The sequence below is a fragment of the Protopterus annectens genome, chromosome 9.part0 (genome assembly GCF_019279795.1).
Source record: "Protopterus annectens isolate FY-2018-M chromosome 9.part0, PAN1.0, whole genome shotgun sequence".
Taxonomy (NCBI): domain Eukaryota; kingdom Metazoa; phylum Chordata; order Ceratodontiformes; family Protopteridae; genus Protopterus; species Protopterus annectens.
The window spans coordinates 700,391,634-700,417,629 of NC_056743.1; the positions used below are offsets into that span (position 1 = coordinate 700,391,634).

General features: G+C 36.1%; 1 protein-coding gene across 1 annotated transcript in view; it reads right to left on the reverse strand.

Annotated features, from left to right (window-relative positions):
• Positions 1-17,666, reverse strand: part of LOC122810575 (class I histocompatibility antigen, F10 alpha chain-like) — a 316,486-nt gene extending 298,820 nt beyond the window's left edge. Inside the window, exons 1-2 of the mRNA XM_044082154.1 lie at positions 17,645-17,666; positions 17,201-17,467 (exon numbers count right to left, since the gene is read on the reverse strand). Of these exons, the coding sequence (XP_043938089.1) occupies positions 17,201-17,467; positions 17,645-17,666 (289 nt within the window). The remainder of the gene's footprint in view (positions 1-17,200; positions 17,468-17,644) is intronic.
• Between the last annotated feature and the right edge of the window lie 8,330 nt (positions 17,667-25,996).

A 25,996-nucleotide genomic window follows, 5' to 3' on the forward strand; every position in this document is an offset into this window, starting at 1 on the left:
ATGATTGCATGTTTTATCTTCTCTAGTAATAAAGCATGGTTGTATGTCTCAGTTTTTCTAGTAATGTAGCTTGATCAATAATCCATATACAGATCACATTATATTTAATAAGCAGAAAAGTCTGCTTTAGCTGTCACATTTATCTAACTCACAGAAACTATAAGATCAGCTTCTTTTGAAAAACCTGTGGAGAAGCTATATTGATCTTTGACCAGACTCCATTTTTATTCTATACCTTGACAATCTCAGCTGTTAATTAGTTACTAGAAGTCACCAAAATAAATTAAATCATTCTCTGTATTATCAAATTCTGTTTTCAGAACCAGAATGATTTTTTTCTTTCTACACCTGTAGCACTTATCTTGTTTTTACCGATGTATTATAATGACCGTGGGTCCCAATACTCGATCTGTATCATTCTGAATCCATGACCCATTTAATCCTCATGCGCTGTAGTGTATTTGTTTTATATTAACATCACAGTGCTTATTCAACTAAAGGAATGCAGGGAGATGTTTTAACAACTGGATAAATGTTGTAAACCACTTGTAAGTGACACAATGATGCTAAGAACAGGAGACAGATTTGGCATAGAAAATGTCTGAAACTCTAAAATAAACATTAGAAAGAAAACATTTCACAAAACCAAAAGGTTGTTTTATTTGTAAAGATTGCCTGAAGTATAAATTTATGACAAGACAAACAAAGAAATAGCTGAGAAAGGGTAGAATGACTGGAATATGAGAAATAATGGAATTCTAATTGTACACTTTTATTTGTTACATAAAGAAAACTAAAGGGGGGGACGTAAACATTCCAGTATCCATGGATACAGAATGAAAATTTATCATATACTGAGGTGAAGTAAACAGCTAAGGATTTGCAAGATACCATAAGATAATTTATGAGAGAAGGGAAGCAGACCTGCTGGCATTCAGTTAATGAAGTGTTACATTTCTGACTGCTAGTAAGATGGACACAAGTTGCTTTGAGCTAAAAGTTAAAAAAAATTGCTGTGAGAACATTTTTTTTAACTAAACAGAAAAACAGCTTTTTGACTTTAGTTAAAATATTTTTCTCACATTTAAACTGAAACATTTAAAGCACCTTGATTATGTGGCAGCAAAAAAAGAACTGTGTGTGGTTTACCTTTCAAATGCTGGCAGGACTGAATGAGGGATGACAATCCACACAAATGGTACTGTAGACATCAAGTAAAGCAAGTTAATCAGTGTTTAGGTATGAGTGCATCAAAAAGGTTAACAGATATTGTAAAAATGTGACATGTGTAAGCTAGAATGGAATTACAAATACAGATATGACTGAAATAGAAGATGGCAGCATATTCCCACTGATGTGCATTTTAAATTAAATATATATATTTTTAAATTAAATAGCTATATGTTTAAATGAAATAATCATAATACCCATGCTACACCAATCAGTAAGTCAAGTAATACATACAAGCTTTGAGAAAGGAGCATTTTGATACAATGAGAATAAATACACAGGAAAAGGTAACATGAATTTAGAGTAATATGTTTATAAGAATGTCTGGTGGGTAAAGGAGCACCACAGGGGTTTCGAATGAGTCCATTTTTGTTTCTTTTACATTAATGCAAGTCATAAACTATTCTGTGTCAAATATGCTGCTGCTATTACTGATGAAAATGCAAAGGCAGGTGTGATGGTCACTGGTAATGTGAATGAATATTTTTTCATCTAGAATTAGATGGCATAAACAGATGGACAGTTAAGCATAACATTCTGCATGAACAAATTTAATATAGCTGGACATAGCAGGAGCCAATCTAGCTTCAGTAGCATGATCAATATAGAACGGGTAAAGCTGAAGTGGTCCAACTGTACCTTGAGATAGCACTTATTAATTAATTAATTAATTAATTAATTCATTCATTCATTCATTCATTCATTCATTCTCTGCCAACCATATTATGCATTTCAGTGTAATGAGAGATATGGAACCTATCAGTTTGGTTACTTCCCGCATCCCATGGACTTGCCATAAGTGAACTTGTGATATTCCATAATTCCTCATTATTGTGCATGTGGTGAGTAAGTGAGTGAGTAAATAAGTGAATGACTGTGTGTGTATGTGTCCTGTAATGGATTGGTATCCTGTTCAGATTACTTTATGTGACATGAGACCACCAAGTGCTTAGAAATTTTCAGGTCTTCCATAATCTTGGGGTATCTTTGGAAAAAATCTAAACTTTTCTTTACAGAGACTTTGCTTTACACATTCACAGCATATATCGGAAGGTACTAAGGGCCATTGGGATGCATACATAAATTCATATCATTTAGGATTTCAGAAATACTAACAGAATATTAAGTATGTTCATAAGGTCAAAGTTAGACTATAGACCCTCTAGCAAGAGTCTTGTAAAAAGCCATATTTTAAGACTTCTGACAATTCTAATAACAGTGTCAGAAAGATAAATGAGCTATGCATGCAAATATAAAAACAGATTGAAACTAATTAAATCATTCTCTCCATGCAGGAAAAAATGAGATGAAACTATAGCAATGTACACATCCTTTACAGATGATTACTGATTCAAAGCATTAAACCTAACAGAAAAAAATATGACTGAAAATTGGACTAGGTTAGCAAACACTAATACTTCAACAGACATGCATAGGGAAGAAAAGGAATTTTTAGTGGCATGATTGTTAAAATATGGAATAATTGGCTTTAAAATATCTACAGCTCAGATATAGATTTGAAATATTTAAAATGAAAACAAGCTAGATGAATACATAGGAGACAACATATATTGATAACACTATTAGTGGGTATAATGGACTTAATACCTACTGCTTGTACTTTACTTTAAAATATCTACCATGTCAACCTGGCTTCCTCATTGTCTTGCATATCCACAAACAATATCCACTGTATTCTTGCAATTGTATAAAGCCTTGTACTTTTTGTAAAAATGTAATTGTCTTCCATATATTCTGCATGTCATTAAAATTATAATTATGTTCTCTACTTAGCTTGCTCTCATAGCAAGACGTTGTCCCGTTCGATTCTCAGCTAGAGCGTCTTCTGTGTGGAGGCATACGTGAATGGGGCGTGCCTTCGTTGAAGGTTGTGCATCAGGGCTGGTAACCCGGTACATAAAAATCCACTACCAATCATTAGCGGACTGGAGTTCCGCTGTGGCGACCCCTAACCGGGAAAAGCCGAAAGACACAAACAAACTTTGCTTGCTCTCTTATGTTGAAATATCTAAAAAATGTCAACCGTGCAGTTTAACAGCATCATTTTTCTATAATTTATTAATTCTTCTTAATTTTATCTCACATTTCACGGGTTCATGGGTTAGTAGGTAAGTACTAGGCTAGCTGCTCTTGCAGGCCATTTTAAGCCTAACCAATTTCTCTTTCTGTGCCAAAATAACCTATCCCATTTAGTTATAGATTGGCCTTACCTATCCTATCTCATGGTCGATAATTATATATTACCCCTAATAAGAATAATGGGGATCATAAAATGGCTAATTTGAGGGGAACCATGCATGGGATAAAGCATTTGTTAATTAGTAGTACAGGGACAGTCCTGAGGTAAATTTTCCATTTCCCATCTATAAATCTAATTTGTGCTTAAAAATAGACAGGGATAAGCTTTGTTTTATGTGGTTTTATGTGGTGGTGCAGTGGTTAGCATTGTCTCCTCACAGCAAGAAGTTCTTTAGTTTAATTCTCAGCTGGTGTGCCTTCTGTGTGGAGTCTGCATGTCCTCTGTGCAGTCGTGTGATTTTCCTCTGGGTGCTCCAGTTTCCTCTTACATTACAAAGACATGCTGTAGGTGGACTGGACATTTTAAATTTGCCCTAGCTGTGAGTGTGTGAGTGAGTGACTAGTATGACTTGTACAGATGAACTACCATGGTGGGGCTAGCCACCAGGTGGTACAAACCTTGGCTCGAGATGATTGTCACTGTGTCACTGTTGTAGTGACACCTTGACCCCATGTGCAAAATGGGAAAAAGGGTTTAAGGATGTCTGGATGGATGGAAGGATTAACTTTGCTTTATGTGGATTGTAGTCTGTTCCATAGCAGCACTATCCTCTGCAATATATATACCTGTCCCTCCAAACCATTCTGTTGATGCTCCAGAAGGGCTTACATCCCTAGACTGAGTATTTCTGATGCCATTTGACTTGTTGATGCACTGTAAATCTATCAGTAATGGATCAGAGGATGCCTTGCATGCTAGACACAGGTCACCTGCTAGCAGTCTGTGGGATACCAAGTATAGTGACAGTGCTTTGAGTCAGTCCATGTAGGACATGTTGTTTACACCTTGTATTCTTTTAGTTAGGTATCTCTGTGCACATTATAGTTGTTGCCATGTGCCTGGATAGATACATGCCAAAGGGGGTATTATATTCAGCCGTGGTGGTACAGCGGTTGCGTTGTCGCCTCACAGCAAGAGGTTCTCCCGTTTGATTCTCAGCTAGTATGCGGGGAGTGCCTTCTGTGTGGAGTCTGCATGTCCTCCCCACGGACGAGTGGCCTCCGAAAGACATGGGTGAATGGGCGTGCCTTCGTTGAAGGTTGAGCATCGGGCTGGCAACTCGGCACCATAAAAAAAATCTACTGCCAATCATTAGTGGACCGGAGTTCTGCTGTGGTGACCCCTTACCCAGAAAAGCCAAAAAGACAAACAACAACAGCTGTCCTAATGAGGGCTGAGTAAAGGGGGATATATGCGTTTTTTTAAACTTCATTATTGTTTCACTATCACATGGGAATTTTGTTTTATCATTGTCAGTGCATTCAGTAATATGGTTGAACCTAATTTTATGTTTGAAACTTAACAATGTACTCTAACCATTATGTTGGGCTGTACCATGTTTTCCATTGGTTGGGAATATGTATAAATAATCACCACCCTCAACAGAGGGAAACTTTACCCACTGATGAGGGCTTGATAGCCGAAACTGGTTTGGAGACATTTACAATAAGAATATTGAATAAATATTATATTTGATTTTCATTTAAGACTTCAGTATCTTTGTATTGCAAATTGCTGGCTGTTGGTGTTTGGTTGTCTTTGGTTTGGCCGGGCACACCATACTTTCAAAGCATATAGTTCTTGTTACTGTTCGGTGGCTTTGCTATTGGTCTGCAATACTGATACTATCTAATTTGTATAGGGGGATTTTGTTAACCCCTGTTTTTCTTATTACCAACTTTTGGAGTAGTGGAACACGGCCTTCTGCATCATATTTGTCCTGGGGGACTCTCGTTTTTGGTGCTACAACAAAAACTACATATCCGCTGAATGTTTTACTTTTTGGCATTCGAGAAGGCCTATGGTGAAAAGCTTTTGGTGTATACTAACATAGCGAGAGGTTAGAGGGCTCATATCCATCTTTGACTGGCATCACTTTCAGTCGATTAGCCTATGGATATATTCGTTGTGATGAAAACAACATTTTTTGGATTATAAGATATATGTCCTCATGTTTGTGTGATTGCGAACAGCCACTCACATCTTTTCGGAATCTATATTGCACATACAACCCTATACATCAAGCTAGGGTATTGTAAGGTACTGTATTTACTTTTCTTTTTTTACAGGTGAAAAAAATTTGGATTTTTGTTTTTGGCTTTACGATAACCATTGGAGAGTGTTTATGCACTATTTCGGGCCGTATTTGCTGGGATTATAACAACATTTGGGCTTATCAGGCACACGGATTCAAGTGTGAAAAAAACATCTTGCCTGGGTTATATGGCCTCATGGTTACGATCGGAGAATGACTGCGTGCAATTTTGAGTTGCTTTTCAAACGCCCGGGCTTCTAAGTGATGTGGAACTATGTTTGTAGAACTGTGACATCTGGACTGTAATATACTTTGCATTTATTATTATAACTGCTCACTTCTATCAGTAACATAAGGCTTTTATGCTTAAATGTATGGGCTGGAATTCAGTGTTATATTTATATGAGGCATGCATACTGTGGAGGAAATGATCACAAATGTGATGCTTTGAATACTATATAGAATTTATACATTATATGGATGGCCTTTTACTAGATGTTGGTTCCGAAGTTTATGTAAAATATTAATAGGCTATCTGTTATGTTATACAGAGGGGACATCTATAGCTCTGTGAAAGACTTTGGCCCACACAATACTAATAACCATTTTGGAGATTTAGACAGTTGTTACCTGTTTCTTCTATATATATAATTCACATTACTATTGGGTCACTAAATAAAACTATCACTATCACAAACAGTGAATCCATGCTTGTGGATCTGTGACATCTGGATTATAATATATTTTGCATTTATTATTACAATTGTTTAGTTCTGTCAGTAACACTAGGCCTCATGCTTAAATGTATGGGTTGGAATTTAGTGATATATTTATATGAGACATGTATACTGATAAGTAGAAGGGACAAGCTGGTTATAATTTAGGAATTAGGGAATCATGCTTTATGTATATACAGTTATTTCAAGTTATGAATACATGTGAACCTAACATAAATGTTATTTATGAACATATATGATTGGTGGATTAAACATAATACAAGGGGTAATTAACGGATGTAATAGGAATAATACGCCTTAGCTAGTACTTTATTGAAAAATGATCACAAATGGGATGTTCTGAATATTATATGGAAGTTACTATATGAATGGCCTTTACTGTATGTTGGTTCCGGAGTTTATGTAAAATATCTGGAGCATTTCTCCCCGGGCCTCCGCTGAAAACAGGCTCTGTGGAACCTAGTCGGACTTTCCCGGTCAACAAATGATAAATAAAAATAAAAAAATAAAAATTAATAGGCCATCTGTTGCTATATATAGGGGACACTTACAGCTCTGTGAAAGACTTTGGCCTACACAACACTAATAACCACTTTGGAGATCTGTACAGTGGTTATCTGTCTCTTCCATATACATAATTCATACTATTATTGGGTCAATATATATAATTATTACTATCACAAATAGGATTGTTTACAGTCCTTTAAAACAATAGTTTTGATTCCTGATTTGAAACATTGTATTGAACTTGTATTTTACAAGGGTGTTTTAGATTTCAAGCCTATGTCATGATCTCATTTAACATAATTTTTTTACATAGGGGCTGTCAATAAGCCATGCCCAGGTCCTAGGCCTATGTAATCTGAGTGACTATTTAGGTCACGGAGATCCGTATCTACTTGACAGAACAGAGGTCTTAAATTATAAGACTCATAACTTGTGTATTTACAAGATATAGCTTTTCAGATCCCATTGGATAATTCATATACTTTGAGTTGTGTACAGACAGGTGGATCTGGAGTTTTCTTCATGATTGGTTACTTTATGGTGTTGCTGTTATCAGATTGGTGTCTACATAATATTGGTGATTCAAAATTTGAATCTCAGAATAATATAAATACGCTCCTTTGATTAAAGGGTTGACCTATTAATATTCATATAAGAATACGCAATATTGATATTCATTAAGGACCAATTCTAGTATTTTGTTTGACCAGGATTTTTAATCCATCTCAAACAATTTTGAATTCTCAATTAGTTTTTGCTCTCTTAACACCAATAGATATGGATTTGGAGAACATTCTTCATGAATTATGTGCCGATAGGGATGACATTGGAATCTTTGGGATAGACAACATGCCAGGCAGTAATCAGAATGGCTCCATAACAAATCCTTCTAATGGATGTGATATGGCCTTTAACAAACTGAGTAAGGGCTTGAAGAATTTAAGAGCTAACATCTGGCACTTAAGATTGTTTCGCGCATACATAAATAGGAAATAACTCCAAGAGGCCTGAGAATCCGTTTACAACCTTTAGTTGGCAGGTATGAGGACAGACTAACTAAAGAATGGAACCTAGCATTACAGCAGGCCTCTATAATATTTGTCAAGATACTTGCTTCATACTATGAAAGAATGGTTGATATTAACCTAATTGAGGTGAAAACCTGTTGTGCGGAATGTAAATAGTATGAGTCCCTACCTATGTATGCTATTTCTGTAAACAAACTTTCAAAAGAATTGGACACTTATGAAAAACAGACTAAAGAAAGGAAAATTCAAAAATTTAATAGGGACATCACTGATTATCAAAGGATTTGTCCATTTGAATCCTTTAGATCAGTTAGATTTACGGACACCAGTCGGGGGACAGCAAACAATAGGCCTAGAAAGAGACCCAGATTGATTCTTAAGACCAATGATAGGTCTTTTATTAGCACTTCAGGGGAAGAATCCTCCTATACAGACAACGATAGTAGCAGTTATCGTGAATCGACTAGCCATAAGAAATCCAATGTCTCACACCCTTTAGACATGGAAAAAGGCGGCGGGAAGGCCGCAAACACAAGTATGGGTACAAGAACAAATTCTGTGGAAGGCTTGATACAGACACTTCTGAAATAACTGATAATAGTTATCAAAATGTGTTGAATTTATCCGATGTAACACTTACAAATGAACAAGAACAACTACTTAATAAAGGCCTTGGTTTTATACCTGGTTTCTTTTCTGATGAATACAATATAGTTAATGATGTGTTATCTTTTTGTTGTAACCTTAATCTGAAGTTATTTTTTACACGTAAAACCTCTCAAAGATCTGAGGAATTCAGATTTCATAAATCTGAATTCCAACCACCCATGAACAAACATGTGTCCATATTCCTTCAGTCGGTACTCATGGACCTACACTTCCCACATAGGGAATCATGTATTGTGGGCCAAAATATATCCCCATCTGAAAAGGTTGCTATGGATGAATTAAGGAACAATCATAACATTGTTATTCTGCCAGCTGATAAAGGAGGTGCAGTAAGTGGTTATGAATATGGGATACTATTTGAATGAGGGCAGGGGACAACTTGCCAATACTCGATGTTATATGTATATGTCCATTGATCCTACTGCTGTATTTAAGAAGGAAATCAACACCTTTTTACACCAAGCGGAAGAGGAAGGTATTATTACTAGGAGTACTGTGAAACATCTAACTGTTATGGACCCCCAAAAACAAATACTTTACCTTCTTTCCAAGATTCACAAATCCCTTTCCAAACCTCCAGGGAGACCCATTGTGTCCGGCATGGGTTCCTTAACTGAACCTCTATCAGCTTTTCTTACACACTATTTGAAACCCTTACTTACTTCAGTTAGAGCCAGATTATGGGACACTACTCACTTCCTTCAAATCATACAGGATACACAATTGGAGCCAGGGTGACTAATGTGTACACTGGATGTGAAATCTTTATACACAAGCATACCTCATTGGGCTGGACTACAGGCTTTACAGTACTGGCTCGAACATTCGGCATTGTATCCACCTGGATTTAATACATTATTAGTATGCATGGCAGAACACGTACTTAATAAAAATGTTTTTTATCTCCACAGAGAGTGCTACTGGCAACTACAGGGTACTGCCATGGGAACATCTTTTGCTCCCATAAATGCAGACCTATTCATGGCCTTTTTTCAGGAATGCATGATCTATGATCCCCTCCATAATCTGTATATGGTGGAGATTGACATCTGGCGCAGATATTTGGATGATTGCTGGATGGTGTGGAGGGCAGATCGGGCGTACTTACAGGAATTTGTGGAGTATTTGAATGGAAATATATGGGGCATTGAGATTACTGTAACATCAAATCATGATACCATTGATTTTCTGGATGTCACAGTATATAGGAATGAAGATCATACCCTGAATACCAAGACTTATCGGAAATATCCACAGTACAACACTCTGCTCCATGCGCCAAGTATGCATCCGCACCACACCATCCGAAATATACCGAAATCTCAATTTATGCATATTAAACACATCAGCTCATCAGAACAAGATTTTGAACAAGCCAGATTAGATCTTTACCATAGATTTAAAGACAGGGGATATAGAGAATCAGATATACTTAGAGCAAGTGAATGGTCCACTACTCAAGATAGAAATGCTTTGTTACAATATAAAAAGCGAACAACTACATTGGAAGAATCTACCCTTAGGTTTGTGACTACATATGGACTGAATCACAATGTTATCAGGAATATACTGAACACCCATTGGAATATACTCTTGGCCAATGAGGAATTAAGGAAAATGTTAGGTCCTAAATGTATGTTTTCATTTAAGCGTGGAAAAACTTTAGGTGGTCTTTTTTCTCATTACAAGCATAAGGAGAGTGGAGGGGCAATATATCAGCAAATGACTATGACTGGAGACAAACCTTTGGGCACTTTCCCATGTGGTCATTGTGGTTCATGCTCACATGTAAGCAAACTGAAAGAATTTACCAGTGCTAACACTAATAAAGTGTACAACTCTAGGGTGTTTGGGAACTGTAGTAGTAGTTGGATCATTTACTTAGCCACTTGCCAATGCTCAGCTTTTTATGTGGGCCAGACCTCTCGCTCACTCAGAATCAGAATGACTGAACACAAAAGTGACATCTGAAACAAAAAAGAAATCAATGTCCTATACAGACATACTATTAAACATACCAATGCTAATTTTATGTTTATGATCATAGATAAAATCACAGGGGACAGAAGTAGCCAACAGGGTTGGCATACCATCCTAAACCATAAAGAGAAATATTGGATCATTAACGTTGGGGGACTTTTTCCCCCAGGTCTTAATGATCATTTGTAAAAAGTCCTAAGATGGTATATATATTTGGAAAACCCACCAGCTATTAGTAGCTCTGTGTTAATCTTCTTCGGAGGCCTAAATATGCTCATAATCAGCTTAGTAGGTATGTGTATATCCTAATATTGTGGAGCATGTTTTTTGATTTATTATTGAATATACCAGGGTACTCCATTGGGTATGTAGGAATTCTATACTATATATAATACTGGAGAATCGGATAGGACCTTTGTCCTTTCAAATCTCATGTTCACATATGATATACCTTATACATACACATACACACACATATATTAACAAATGTTCTGTATTTAACTTATATTACATATAAGAATTCTCATACATCAAAGAATTTTACTTATGAGCAAAGCATTGTATAAGGCATATAGGATATGCTCTCCAGGTAGAGTTACACATGGCAGATATGGTACATTTCAGATTATTATTCTTTTATACACAATTGGATATATGTGTTTTTTAAACTTCATTATTGTTTCACTATCACATGGGAATTTTGTTTTATCATTGTCAGTGTATTCAGTAATATGGTTGAGCCTAATTTTATGTTTGAAACTTAACAATGTACTCTAACCATTATGTTGGGCTGTACCATGTTTTCCATTGGTTGGGAATATGTATAAATAATCACCACTCTCAACAGAGGGAAACTTTACCCACTGATGAAGGCTTGATAGCCGAAACAGGTTTGGAGACATTTACAATAAGAATATTGAATAAATATTATATTTGATTTTCATTTAAGACTTCAGTATCTTGGTAATGCAAATTGCTGGCCGTTGGTGTTTGGCTGTCTTTGGTTTGGCCGGGCACACCATACTTGCAAAGCATATAGTTCTTGTTAAAAGGGGACAATGACATCCTTAGATCTAGATACAACCCCCTTGTTTATAAGCTATGCAATATAGAAGGACATTCTTACAACAATAACCACATGATAATTTTAAATTAATATTTGACATTTATAAGAACTATTTTTAATGTTTATGCAAGGGGACAAGCTCCCCTGCACCCCCATGTGGGGGGATGTGTCCACAGAAGTTTGAAAATTACAAACATCTGGGTCAACTCTTAGGGGTGTATTGTCAATGTGGTATGTCCTGGGGTAGATGACTTCCCAAATGATACAATAATGCATTTTTTGGCATTCAATTTCTGACCATGATTTTGACATCAGTTGCTTATTTGAGACAAATCTACCCTATCAATACCTTATTTGTTGTTATACCCTCTGCTTTCTGCTAAAGCTAGTATAAATAGTGTTTGTTAATAACAATTTCTACTGTATTTTTCATATATAAGCATTGTGCATGACAACTTATTTTATATATATCGAAATCTGTATACTGAACGTGTGTCCATGGAGCTTATCAAGTCAACTAGTACACAAGAAAAAGCCCACACAGTGTAATAGGGTGTTTTAAATAAACAAACATTAAAAAACTCCTTCTTTCAATAAAATAGCCAGTGAACAACACTGTCTTCCAGTGAATTATCCAGCCAAACACAAAGAACAGCAAACAGTTTTAAAAAATCAATGAAATCAGTGCATAACGTCCGTTTATTGAATGAATGGTAAAAAGGTTTTAAAAATTGGTTAAGCACTTTCGTCCCTGAAAAACTGTCGACTTCTTCAGAATCAGAGATTTCACCAAAGACCAAGTTAAAATAAGCAAAAGGCAAATCACATGACAATTAAATTGACCAATAGGGGTGAATGCATTTAAATAGGAAATAATCAAAAATTCTTAAAGAGATATAAGTAAATAAACGCATATGCCTATACACATCTAAAATTACAGAATCAAAGTCATACCCAGAATTACATATTAAAATGTGAATAAAATGTAATATGAACGTTAAGAACTTGCAAAAAAGAAGAACTTAAGTAAATGAGCAAATAAGTCATGCTCTAACAATCTAAAGCTTCAAAGACTTAACCTTCAAGGCAGGAATAATAGAAATACATTTGCTGATACCAGGGTAAACTGATGCATTTAATTTAATTTGCTAAAATAATTCTCTTTGTTCAAATAATAATAATTCCCAAGGGCCCCCAAATTCATTCTTTGGAACAATTTCCAACATACCAAACTGGAATTCGTGAAACCTTATACAAGAAATAGAATGTCTGTAAAGAGAACTAGCCTTATTCTGTCTCAGAAAAATCATAATTATGTCCATATATTTTTATCCATATGCTCGTATATTCTTTTCTTAAGCTGTGTCTCAGTTTCCCCAATGTAAAAACAGGGACAAGAAAGGCAACAAGCAATGTATACTATACCCTTTGTAAGGCAGTTACTGTAAACCAACTTAATCTTAGAATTACAATAATTGTCCAAGGTGATAGTTTCTTGTTTCAAAATACAAGAGAACTGAGTATAGGCACCACATCTTTGTGTACCTGTAAAAGTTCTCGAAGGAAAGAAAAGCACATTTTCAAAAATATTTTCATATTTCTCCCTGTTTTATAAAAAATGTAAGTGTTTCCCCCTATATACTAAAAGCTGTTCCGTCAACCTTAAAAATATTCCAGTTTCTAAAGACAATGTCCTTGATAGACCTAAAGTGTGAATTGTATTTTACAAAAAGTGCATTAGTAAATTCAGTATTTTTACTTGAAATATGATTGGGTGAGGAAGTAGTAGCAATAATATCATTAACCAAGGAAGACCCTACTAATGGACTAAATCTGGTCCCCCAATCACCTAAGACTTCTTCTTGTAAAAGTGTAAAAAATTTGTGATGGTACCCCCTTTCCAAGAACATATTATAAATGTGTTCACTTCCCTTCTTAAAGATCTTGAATGTACAACACATTCTAGCAGCCCGCACCAACTGTCCCTTAAATATATTTTACTTACAATGTAGAGGGGGACAACTTGTAAAATGTAAATAATGGTTTCAAAAAGTAGGTTTCCTATCACACTACACGGGCTTTATCTTGTGTTCTCCTTTTCATATATCCCATGAGCCCATCATATCAAGATGCAGTGATTTGTATGTCAGTCAGCTACTGCTAACCTCATTGCTGCGCAAACTCCATGCTGTCTGACAAACTGGTAAAAAAATTGTATTTTTCCTCCATCTTTACTTGTAAATTAATTTTGTAAAGCAAAATGTTCAGTGCATTAGTCTCAGCAGATATTAAACAGAGAGGAATAATTGATGGATCCAAATGGAAGGCCTGTATTCCACCTTACCTACAAATTGTCACCTTTATAGGACATTGTGCACATATCTGAGTCATACTGGGTTTGTTAATAACATGTCCAGGTTCTACTGTGAGAACACTTAGCTCATTCTTCCAGAAATTACTTGTACTACTCAGTTCTAATTTAACAGTTTATTCCAGATTATATAATCTGGTTTACATGTAACTACTTTTTAGGTACTCTCATATGACTCTGTTTTGCCTCTGGTACAGACCAAGGCTTGAGGGTAGTGATTTACTCTCCCTGTCATTAGTCCAGTAAAAACAAGGCTAAATCTTCACTTTTTTTGTATCCCTATAATTGCAACTACTTATAATATGTCTGTTTACATTATAGTTTGTATCATTTCACTATGCCAGCTACTTATCATATGTATTGTGTTGTATCCAGATTCTGTTTTTGTTTCTATAGGTTGTAAATCTTTTTACAATTTTACATTGTCTCTGCTATTATATGCATTCTTACAAATTAATTTAAGTTTATGCGTTCCAAGGCAAGTAGTGGGCAATCAGTCTGCAGACCATTACAAGCCTATCAAGAAAATCCCAATTCAAACGTTCCTTCCAGTCTCAAGGGCAGCAAAAACAAGATAGACTGGGGTTGTATTTACTGTTGTCCTTTCAATTATTTAGATTTACCTTGAAGCAGAAGTTGGCTCCAGAAGTGGGGAATATGTTGTAATATAAATTTGTCATATCAAATGTGTCTTACTTATCTGCTGAAGAAGGTTTAGTTTCTTTAACTGGGTATTTGAGGTGCCATATGCTGTGTGAAGAAACAGGAGGTCAAAGAGTGTTGGATCTTTCATAGCTCAAAAGGCTAGAACTGATCTCCAGGAGTCCATAACAGACTGAGTAAAAAGACAGGGCTACCAGTCTGTCCTAATAACTAAACATTTTTGAGCCCACTATCTTTTACATTATGAATCTCTGAGGTCTGTCAAGTTGAGTAATATGTTTAGACTAATAAATGCCAAAATGTGCATTCTATTCAATAATGGGTCAGATGAGATAGGAGTAAATGGGAATTAAGACTTCTCTGGATATAGTGATGACAACTTTGGAAATTCAATGAGACAGACTGAGGGCTTTTCCAACTAATGTGGAGACATGATTGTCAAGGGATAAGGAATTAACAACGACAGTGGATAGATGCCTCACAATGGTGTCTGATTGGAGGAGTGTGTCACCTATATGGTTTGTGCAAATGTTTTGCTTACCAAAATTAACTCTACTACATTTTTTACATTTAATTTGAGGCCTTTCTCCTTCCACCAATTGTTAACATGGTCTAATCCATGTTGAAGAAACTGTGAAGAAATTGTGAGTCAGTGGAAGATCAAATAACACCCAATTGATAGAAGTCTGCAAACTAATATGAGCATAGGCCAGGAGTGCTGGCATGATGGTTTGAGAAATAGATGTCAAATATGAGAGGCACTGACACTGAGCCTTGTGATATACCACTAGTAATGTTTTTGCTTTTAGAAGTGGCACCTGTGGCTGCAACCACTTAGGTTCTGTCATACAGCCAGTTATCCAGTGCACAATATAAGGATTTATATTCAGATTTATATGCCTCTCAATAATGCCTGCATAGAGAATAGAGTCAAAAGCCTTGGTCATATCCAGATATACCGTATGTACTGCATAACTGCTATCCACTGCTTCAGTTACTTTTTCAAATTAATTAAAGAGGTTGAAGAGGCAGGATGTTCATTTGACAAAATCAAATTGGTGAAGATCTATGGTTAAGAGACTTTCAATGTCCAGTTTAATGAAGTCTTTGGAAACATGCTCCACAGCTTTACATATTAGACTCGTGAGACTAATAGGTCTATACTTACCAGGGTCCATGGTTGGGCCACCCATTTGTAAGGACACTGCAGTGTCTATTTTCCAGGCTTCAGGAATGTAGAAAGGCTTAAATGAAAGCCATTTAATAGGGGTTTGTATAGGCCATATTTTGGACTGATAATCAGCCAATCTGGTATATTACCAGGACTTATAATTGAGGTGTTCTTAGCTTTGAGGTGGCTGATAGAACTTGTTCCATAGTAACTAAAGGGGTTGGCTGGGATTGTGGGATAGCTATGACTGTAGTTGGAGAAAACTTTGCACAAATAATTGTCAGCTAGGATATTAGCTAATTTCTTTGGGTTAGAGTGCTCACCATTATTATGCACTAGCAATGCATAACTGTGGTTTGTTGTTAATTTCTGCACATAGTTCAACAAAGTAGTTATTTTTGACTTCAGAGGCAATTTAAAGTTCATGCTCAGCTATGAGCTTCCTAATGGTTCCCTTAAACTCTTTTCCGTTTGCTTAAAAGTGTTCTTAGTGCAGGTAGAATAAGACCTCTAATTAGCAATAAGCAATTTATTTCTCTTATTATATAATTTAGTTATATGGATATTCTGCCACAGAAGTTTAGTTTTAAATTTCTCATTATATTTGATATAGATGGAGACTGTGTTATTGATTCAACTACTTAAGTGGAAGTAGAAGTCTGAGACATAGCCAGCATTTTTTTTTAGTAACCAGGATCAATTGAAGGATAATTACAGCAAAATTTATTTAGGTAATCAAGTAACTGAAAAAGGTTTGCTTTTGAGAAGTCTCTATATTTAGATGTAATTATAAGGGACGTACCATCAGTTTTAAAGGAAAAGGTCACTCATTTTGGTTTGATTTAACAAAGCAGGGTGATACATATGAAAATGTGCGAGACATGTCTATTTTTTTGAGAACTAGATCAAGGATATTGGGGCCCCTATTAGGATGGTTAACTATTTATAAAATAGTTTTTACTTGTATTTGCATTGACCTACTAACCCACAGTGCCTTATTATATGATACTGCTGTTCTGCATTGTGAACTGAATTTTACATGTGTGAAGTTTTCTGAGTCACTACTACTAAAGGGTTTGAGATGTTCCACACAACCACTAATACCAGTAATTTAACCAGTTCAGAATTTGAGGAGTAATAGTTCTACTATGTACCAAGACTGAATCAACCCCTCGGAATGATACAGTAGAATGGATTTCAGCACTTTTAATATATACAGCAAATGGGGAAAAATTAAGTACTGAGTATAGAGTATTGAAAAACTGGTGTTTTTTATTTAGTGTTTTACAAATCATGTTTAAGCAATGCTCAATAAGGTGTCCTTGAAGAAATAAAGCAAATGTTTTGCTTCACATTAGCACTTGCAAAATATCAGTTTGGGCCGATTATATATATATATTACATATATACAGAAATCACTCACCTGTAGTCTGATTAATATGGCCCATTAGGGCTTTCCTGTTTGATCTGAAAGACACTTCCCAATTTCGGATGACCTGACTTAGTTCATTCCAGAAAGACTGGTCTACATTTTTCTTTAGCCAGTGTACCCGAGGTTCATATATCTTTGTAATATTGTCAAACGTTGCAACTCGAATATCATTCAAATAGGTTACAATCACAAAGACAGGAAACTTTTCGGAACTTCTTAATACCTCTGACTTGTAAAAGGTTAGTGTGCATTTTTGACCTGAAAAGAGAATGTTGTTTTAGTCATATTAGCTAAAATATAGATTATTGCAACTTAAGTTGGCATCAAAATTAATGACATTAATGACAGATAGAGAGATAGATGTTTCCCTATTGTAATATTAATAACCATTATTCCAAATGCTGGAATTATTTAAAAAAAATGCAGATGTATAGCAATTTTTTTTTTTAGTGTACATCGGCAATGTGGGTGAGGAGGGTTGCACCCACCACACACACACACACACACACACACACACACACACACATATATATATATATATATATATATATATATATATATATATATCTACGTATATATACATAGATATATATATATATATATATGGTTCCCATTCAGAAGCCTGAAACATCATAAGCCTGAAAATCAAAATCCTGAAACCAAAAGCCTGAAAATTCAGAATCCTGAAAACTCAAAATCCTGAAAGCCCAAAATCCTGAAAGACCAAAATCCTGAAACTCAAAATCCTGAAAACACAAAATAGACATACTGATGTCATTGTGGCTTTGCTATTGTTAGCCCTGTGGTGTTAGGTCATGCGTTGGGGTCAGGTAAGTGTGCAGTTGGTTTTATGTTAGGGTTAGGGTCGGTTTAAGTGAGTTAGGGTTAGGGCGCAGGTTAGGCATGTATGCAATAGTGACAAATATTGGGGTTAGGGCAGTTTAAGTGAGTTAGGGTTAGGGCGCGGGTCAGGTGAGTGTGCGATAGTGACGGACCTTAGGGTTAGGGTTAGGGTCAGGGTCAGTTGGTAGATATTAGTGTCTTTATAGTGACATATTAGCATTATTTGTGTTTTCAGGATTTTGAGTTTCAGGATTTTGGTCTTTCAGGATTTTGGGCTTTCAGGATTTTGAGTTTTCAGGATTCTGAATTTTCAGGCTTTTGGTTTCAGGATTTTGATTTTCAGGCTTATGATGTTTCAGGCTTCTGAATGGGAACCATATATATATATATATATATATATATATATATAAGATATATATATATACACACACACATATATATATATATATATATATATATATATATAGGTCTACTTTGATTCACTGAAAACTCATTTCACTTAATCACATTTCACTGAATGTAAGTACTGTTGAGCAAGTAAAACATATATGCCCCTTTCCCCACTGTAGTGTGATCCTGGATTAGTATATATAGTTAGAGGTGGGTGGTGTGATTGGGTGGTGTCGGGGGCGCAGCCCTTGCACCTACTTTTGGTTTTATATTGTTAGCTTTCAGTGAACTAAGATTCATAAAAATAAAAGCTAAGTAGGTGTGGGGGGTACACCCACCAAACCCCCCCAATGTGGGGGGCTGTGCCCCCCTAATTATATATACTAACTCCAGGATCGTACTACAGTGGGGAAAAGGGCATATACATTTTATTTGCCCAACAGTACTTACATTCAGTGAAATGCGATTCAGTGAAATGAGTTTTCAGTGAATCAAAGTAGACCCATATATATATATATCTATATATATATATATATATATATATATATATGGTTCTACCTGACTTCGTCGACAGCTGAGAAGACCGACATCGGAATCCGGAGCTCCAGAAGATCGAAAGCGAAGAAGACCGACGCGAATCGCGGGTTGCAGAACATCGACAATGCAGAAGACCGACCCGACGGATGACAACACCAACGCCGAGGATGCCGACATGGGGAAAGGCTGTGTGAGTATGCGGTAGTGACGGACGTTAGGGTGCGAGGCAGGTAAGTGTGGAGATTGACGGTCTGTGGGGATAGGGGTGGGTTAAGTGAGTTAGGGTTAGGAGCTGATAGGGGTGGGTAAAGTGAGTTAGGGTTAGGGAGCGAAAGGGGAGGGATAAGTGAGTTAGGGTAGAGGAGTGAGAGGGGAGGGTTAAGTGAGTTAGGGTTAGGGAGCGATAGGGGTTAAGTGAGTTAGGGTTAGGGGCGGGTAGGTAAGTGTGCGATAGTGACGGACCTTAGGGTTAGGAGTAAGGTTTAGTGTGGGCTTGTAAGGATTTTGGTGTGCTTGTGTTGTGTGTGTGGTTTGTGGAATGGGGATGTGTTTTGTTTTGTATGGGGTTTCGTGTTTGTGTACCGTCGGTTATTTCGTTGTCGGTTATGTGTGGTTTCGTGTTTATGGACTGTCGAATATGTGGTGTCGGTGATGTGGTTGTCGGTGTTGTGTGGTTTCGATTATGTCAGGTAGAACCATATATATATATATATATATATATATATATTTATATACACACACACATACAAATACATATATATATATATATATATATATATATATATATATATATATATATAGGGCTATTTTAGAATGATGAAAAATTAAAATATCGAGTACTCACATGAGCAAAAAATTAGGAATTCGATATTTAGTTTTTTGGAACACAGTACAGTGAAGATCGGAATATTTGCCCTTTCCTCACTGTAGTGCGATCTCAGAGTAAGAATATATATTTAGTGGGGGTGGGGGGCACAGCCCCCCACAATAGCGAATTCGTGTTTCTGATTTTTCGCTCATATGAGCGCTCGATATTTTAATTTTTTGTTGTATTATAGACCCTATATATATATATATATATATATATATATATATATATATATATATATATATATACATTCATTAATGAGTGAAAAAGCTGGTTCAGCTGATCGAAAATCAGCTGGGCAAAACAGTGATCAGAGAATATGCCCTTTCCCTTCTGTATTGAATTCTTGGAGTTGGTATATATAATCACCTCCCCATATGGGAGGTTCAGGGAGAGCTTGCTCCCTTGCAAAACACTGTTTTTTATGTTATTTTCAGTCCTTTGCAGATTCATTATTGAAAAAAGCGATTTAATGGAAAAAAATAAATATTTTTTTACAGGAGGGCAATCTGCTGTTCACCCCCCACATGACGGGATGCTAATTATATATACCAGCTCCAAGATAGCACTACACTGGGGAAAGAGCATCCCCCACACCCCTTGGCTATGAGTATACCAATGCCAAGATCACACAACAGTGGTGTAAAGGCTAATTCCGTTACCTCTTATAGAAAAGTCTGTCAGCAAAAACTCCATAGAGAAGAAAGCTTATTCATATGAGTGTTTGCTCTTCTTTATTGGTCAGTAAAACATTTGCTCATATGAGCATTCAAAATTCTGACCTCTAACGATATATAAATAGACAGATAGATTGATATAGGTGCGTAAACTTCTCCAAAATCATCATATATTACAGAAAAGAGAATACTCCAAGACACAGTGATTCAGACTTGGTATATGAAAGCCCCCATGTTCACACATTCTGTCTTGCTATTCTGGGACTCGTACTTATGAGTCTCAGAATTTAAAACTACTTTAATTTTTGTATGAAGATGCTTACATGATAACACCCGCAGTCTTTCAAATAAGAGCAGTCGTTGAAGAGAACAACAATGCAGTTGTCCTCTTTTCAATGCCCTACATTTTCTTTCCTGAATCCCAGGCATCTATGAACACTATCTCTTGGCCTCTACCATTACTTTAGCGAATATGTTCCCAGGCCCTCTCACCTTCTGTGTTAAATAGCATTGCTCAAGTATATTCTGAACCCCTTATAATTAACACTTCTCACCCTTGCCATCATCTTCAATTCCACCCCTGTCATGTGCTCTGTAACAATTCACTAAGTTCAATTAATATTTATCTTTTTTTTACCTTCTCTTTTTTCATGTATACGTATCATGTCATAATAAGTTTTAAACCTCTATCACCAATTCTTTGACTAGTGTGGAAACTCTGCATTATAAGCTTTCTACTAGTTGAACTTCCTTCCTACTTTATGCCTACCAAAACCAGAATAAATGTTTTGCTTCTTATGCAACATTATCAGTGTTTTGGACAAGTGTCCTATCTGTTCTTTTGTGCATAACTTAATGTAAACAAAGTTTGTGAGTCATTGTACAGTTTTAAACAAGGCAAACTTGTATTTTCATTTTCCTGTATAAATCAAATTAAAGCTTTATGTACATTTCAATCAAAACTTTAAATAGCACAATAACTAGTTACCAGAAATGTAGTTCCATGTATCAATTATATATTCATCTTCCTTCCAAGGATTGTGTAAATCAAATCAAAACTCTACAAATGTCTTGAAAAAAGTATAAATAATACAGTAACGTCAGAGATATAATGTTTATATATAGTCATCTGCATTCCAAGAGCTTAAATACTGCATAATAAATCAGACAGACTACATAGCATGATAATAGCTTTACTGTTCCTATTGATTTATTCGGTCTCTAAGTTTTTCTCACTTTCATGTCATAATTAAGGCCATTCCATTCTCTGAGCTTTAATTCTATTCTACATAGCCTTCAGAATAAATATTGAAAGGCTTAAATTATTGCAAACTAGTCTTACGTGTTCTTGGACCACCTAAGTTTGACATGACAGGAGAACAAACCTAAAATGGAGAGTGTATTCATGGCTGCCTCATTTGTATACTCCATTATCTTAAATTATCTTAACAGTTAAAACCTCTAAATTGACAGTTAAAGTAATATATTCAAACTGGTTATCGATGAACAAATGTGTGATAGTGTCATCTTATCATTAATGTACCTCTCAATTGCACCTCGTTGTGACAAACATTCCTCATTTTGAGTCTTAAAAAGTCCATGTTCCACACTGTTACACATTTACATGGCCTCATACATACATTGTTAAGAAGTTTTCTTAACTAATATCCATGGTAAATAATACTGAATCATACTAATTTATCAAAAAAACTTCAATGTGAATAAAATAACATTTTAACCATGCTGTGAGCTTCCTTGCTGAAATTGTCAGTAAGTTGTTAGTAAGTGTTCCACATTTTGCCTGTTTGCCTCTTTGTTCCCCGTTATGAGAAGCAGTGGAAGCAAGGAAGCTTGAGAGCTATGATCACTGGAGATAGATGAAATGGATTGTGTTATGGAACCAAAGAACCTTGATGGGAAGCTGGTCAGGGGTCAGAGTGGAATCACCATTATTCCCTATGTCTAGCAACTACAAAAACTAGAATACTTTAAGACAATTATCAAATTTTCTAAAAGCCTGTACACCATACAAACAAGGTGTGAAATCTAAGCTGGCCGTTTGAAATTTATATGTAATGTGTGAGAGTTGCTATAATATGTGAAACAGAACACCTGCATAAACAATGGGAAGTTGTTGAGTCTGTAAGTAGCAGATATAATAAAACACGAGCCTGTAGGTGTAAGCAGCAGCAGGTTTAATCACATAAACGCCACACAATACAAAGCGTTTTCATCCACCAGACTTCCTCAGATGTAAAATGAAAGAATGAAGACTGTGCCTGCTTATATACCCCTCCCAATCTAATTAGTAGTTAAAACAATTGTTTAATTGACACCAATTAAATCCTGTAACTAAAATATTCGTGACAACCTTTTCCACAAATACAGATAAAAGTAGATAAAAACATGCACATTTTTTAAAAGAACTTTAAAATAAATATATAAATACTAAAACCATCACAATATGTTGGACAGATAAATAAACTTGAATCAAAAACCAACAAAAAGAAACAAAAAGAACTTGCAAAACATTGAGTACTTATTTTATAGTTTTGCAGCTCTCATTTTTAAAATAGGGGCAATGGATATGTGTTCATTCAGCCCTGGAACAAAGAAGAAGAACATGACATTTTTCTTCCACCTGTTGCTTAATAATAAAATATTTTCTCTTCTCATTTTCAACAGAAAACATAAGATCATTGATCACTACTTCGTTAATATATTCTATCTCCTGATATACCTGCCCCATATTCCTTCCATTTTCTTTAATCAGGGCAGGAACCTCAATGATTTGCTGGAGTATAATGGTTCTATTGTTTCATGTAAGAAATTGGGAACCTACAAATGTGGGGCATGCGCCCAATGCCCATATATACTTAGACAGGCTTCTGTATACATCCTGTCAAGAGACCATCAGATTCAGAGTAGTAGTTTTTCCAACTGTAATAGTGAAGGCTTGATTTATTTGGCCCTATGTAAAATCTGTGGTGCATTTTACATTGGAAAAACTACTCGTAAACTCAAAAGGAGGATTTATGAGCATTTATATGCTATTAGAGTCGAAGATATTAAAAATGCCTTGTTTAAGCATACACTGACATGTCCCCAAGCAAAATGGGGCTTCTTTGTTGTAGAGAAGGTGCAATGTGATGTGAGGGGGGCCCGTGGGAAAATAGGATAGAGGTGAGAGAAATATTTTGGCAGTTGTTATTGGAAGCTAATAGATTCCCAGGGCTGAATGAACACATATCCATTGCCCCTATTTTAAAAATGAGAGCTGCAAAACTATAAAATAAGTACTGAATGTTTTGCAAGTTCTTTTTGTTTCTTTTTGTTGGTTTTTGATTCAAGTTTATTTATCTGTCCAACATATTGTGATGGTTTTAGTATTTATATATTTATTTTAAAGTTCTTTTAAAAAATGTGCATGTTTTTATCTACTTTTATCTGTATTTGTGGAAAAGGTTGTCACGAATATTTTAGTTACAGGATTTAATTGGTGTCAATTAAACAATTGTTTTAACTACTAATTAGATTGGGAGGGGTATATAAGCAGGCACAGTCTTCATTCTTTCATTTTACATCTGAGGAAGTCTGGTGAAAAACGCTTTGTATTGTGGCTTATGTGATTAAACCTGCTGCTGCTTACACCTACAGGCTCGTGTTTTATTATTACCTTCTGCCTCTTTGGGTGCCTGTTGTGGTTTTATTGGTTCCTGGTTCTGTGGCACCCTTTCCTTGGAGTTTTTGGATTACCTGTAAGTAGCAGATATGTGACATTTGGAATATACTAAATGGGACAGTAAAACAACATGAACAAGTTGAGCATCAACTAATTGGCCTAAAAGGTAAAACACAGAAATTAAATCTGAGGTTATACAGTATTTTGAGGTGAATAACCATAGAATTGATGAAATACATAACTATTAAGATGACAAAGTTATTAGGATTTGACAAAGACTCTGAGAATAACATTTGCAAAGCATCTGTCAATACCAGAATAAGAGATCATGTGTGGGTTGCTTAGAAGAATAATGATAGATATTTTGACATTTATGAGAAAGGACAGGTACTGTGGAAGCTGTGAGAATAGGGTAGTAATGTATAATGAAATACATGGCTAAATTCAGCCATGATGGACCATACAGATTTAATATGCAAACATTATTATATCGTTACCTGCTTCATATTGTTAAAAAGTTAGATATGAAACCTGGATTAATAAAGAAAGACAGAGTAGATACTGGAAGAATAAGAAAGAATACGTTAAGTGTAAATAACTGTATATAGTACAAAAGCATGAAAGAACAGGACTTTTGGCCTGATGCCAATACTTTTGCATTCTCTATGTGTTTGCAGTTCAGCTGCCTAGTCTTTTGTGCAACGTAATGCTGTGTAGAGAACTGAAAAGGTGTTACTGTATGTGGGGCTATCTATTACAAGTTTCTCAGACATGCTTACTGTGCTTCTTTTTTAAACATCTTTATCCGCGGTGGTACAGCGGTAGCATTGTTGCCTCACAGCAAGAGGTACTCCTGTTCGATTCATGGCTGGAGTGCCTTCTGTGTGGAGTCTGCATGTCCTCCCCGTGTTCGAGTGGCCTCTGAAAGACATGCGTGAATGGGTGTGCCTTGCTGAAGGTTGGGCGTCGGGCTGGCAACTCGGCACCATAAAAAAAAAATCTACTGCCAATCATTAGCGGACCAGAGTTCTGCTGTGGCGACCCCTAACTGGGAAAAGCCGAAAAGACAAACATTCATAGGATCATAGGAAGTTACTAGGCTAATGGCCCTAGGGCCCTTACAAGCCTAGCCAAGTTCTGCCCTTGTTTCCATGATCAGCACCTATTGCCCTTGTCCAAGATAGACACAGATGGATCCCCTAGGGTGAATTTATAGTTACCCATCCAATAAACCAGACTCCACTTGAAGAGGGCCAAAGAGGTGCTCTACTTGACATGAATTGGGAGTCTGCTCTACAGGTGCAGTAACCTCTGGGAGACAAACCTGTCCCTCCAGTAGGTTCTATTAATGTTGCATACCAGGTTAATGTCTTTAGAGCAAGTAACCCATGAGCCATTGGACTTATGTATTTGCAACATTTCCAACAAAGCAGAGTCAGAGATTGCCTTATACACTAGGCAGAGATAGTCTCTGAGTAGCCTTTATGAAACAGAGTAAAGTGACAGTGATTTCAGACAATCCACACAGGGCAGATGCTGAATACCTTGAATTATCCTTGTGTGGACCTTTTGTGGTCTCTCCAGTTGCTGCAGGTGCATGGAAAGGTACATACCAAAAGGGGCATTATACTCAATTATTGGCCAAATAAGGGAAGAGCACAGGGAGGTTATAACTTTTTTTTTCTGGTGGCAATGCCCTTACTTATGAGATGAGCAATATAGAATGACCTTACCGCTGTGGAGGAATGGTGATCAAATGTAAGGTTGCTGTCGACCTGTGTGCCCTGATC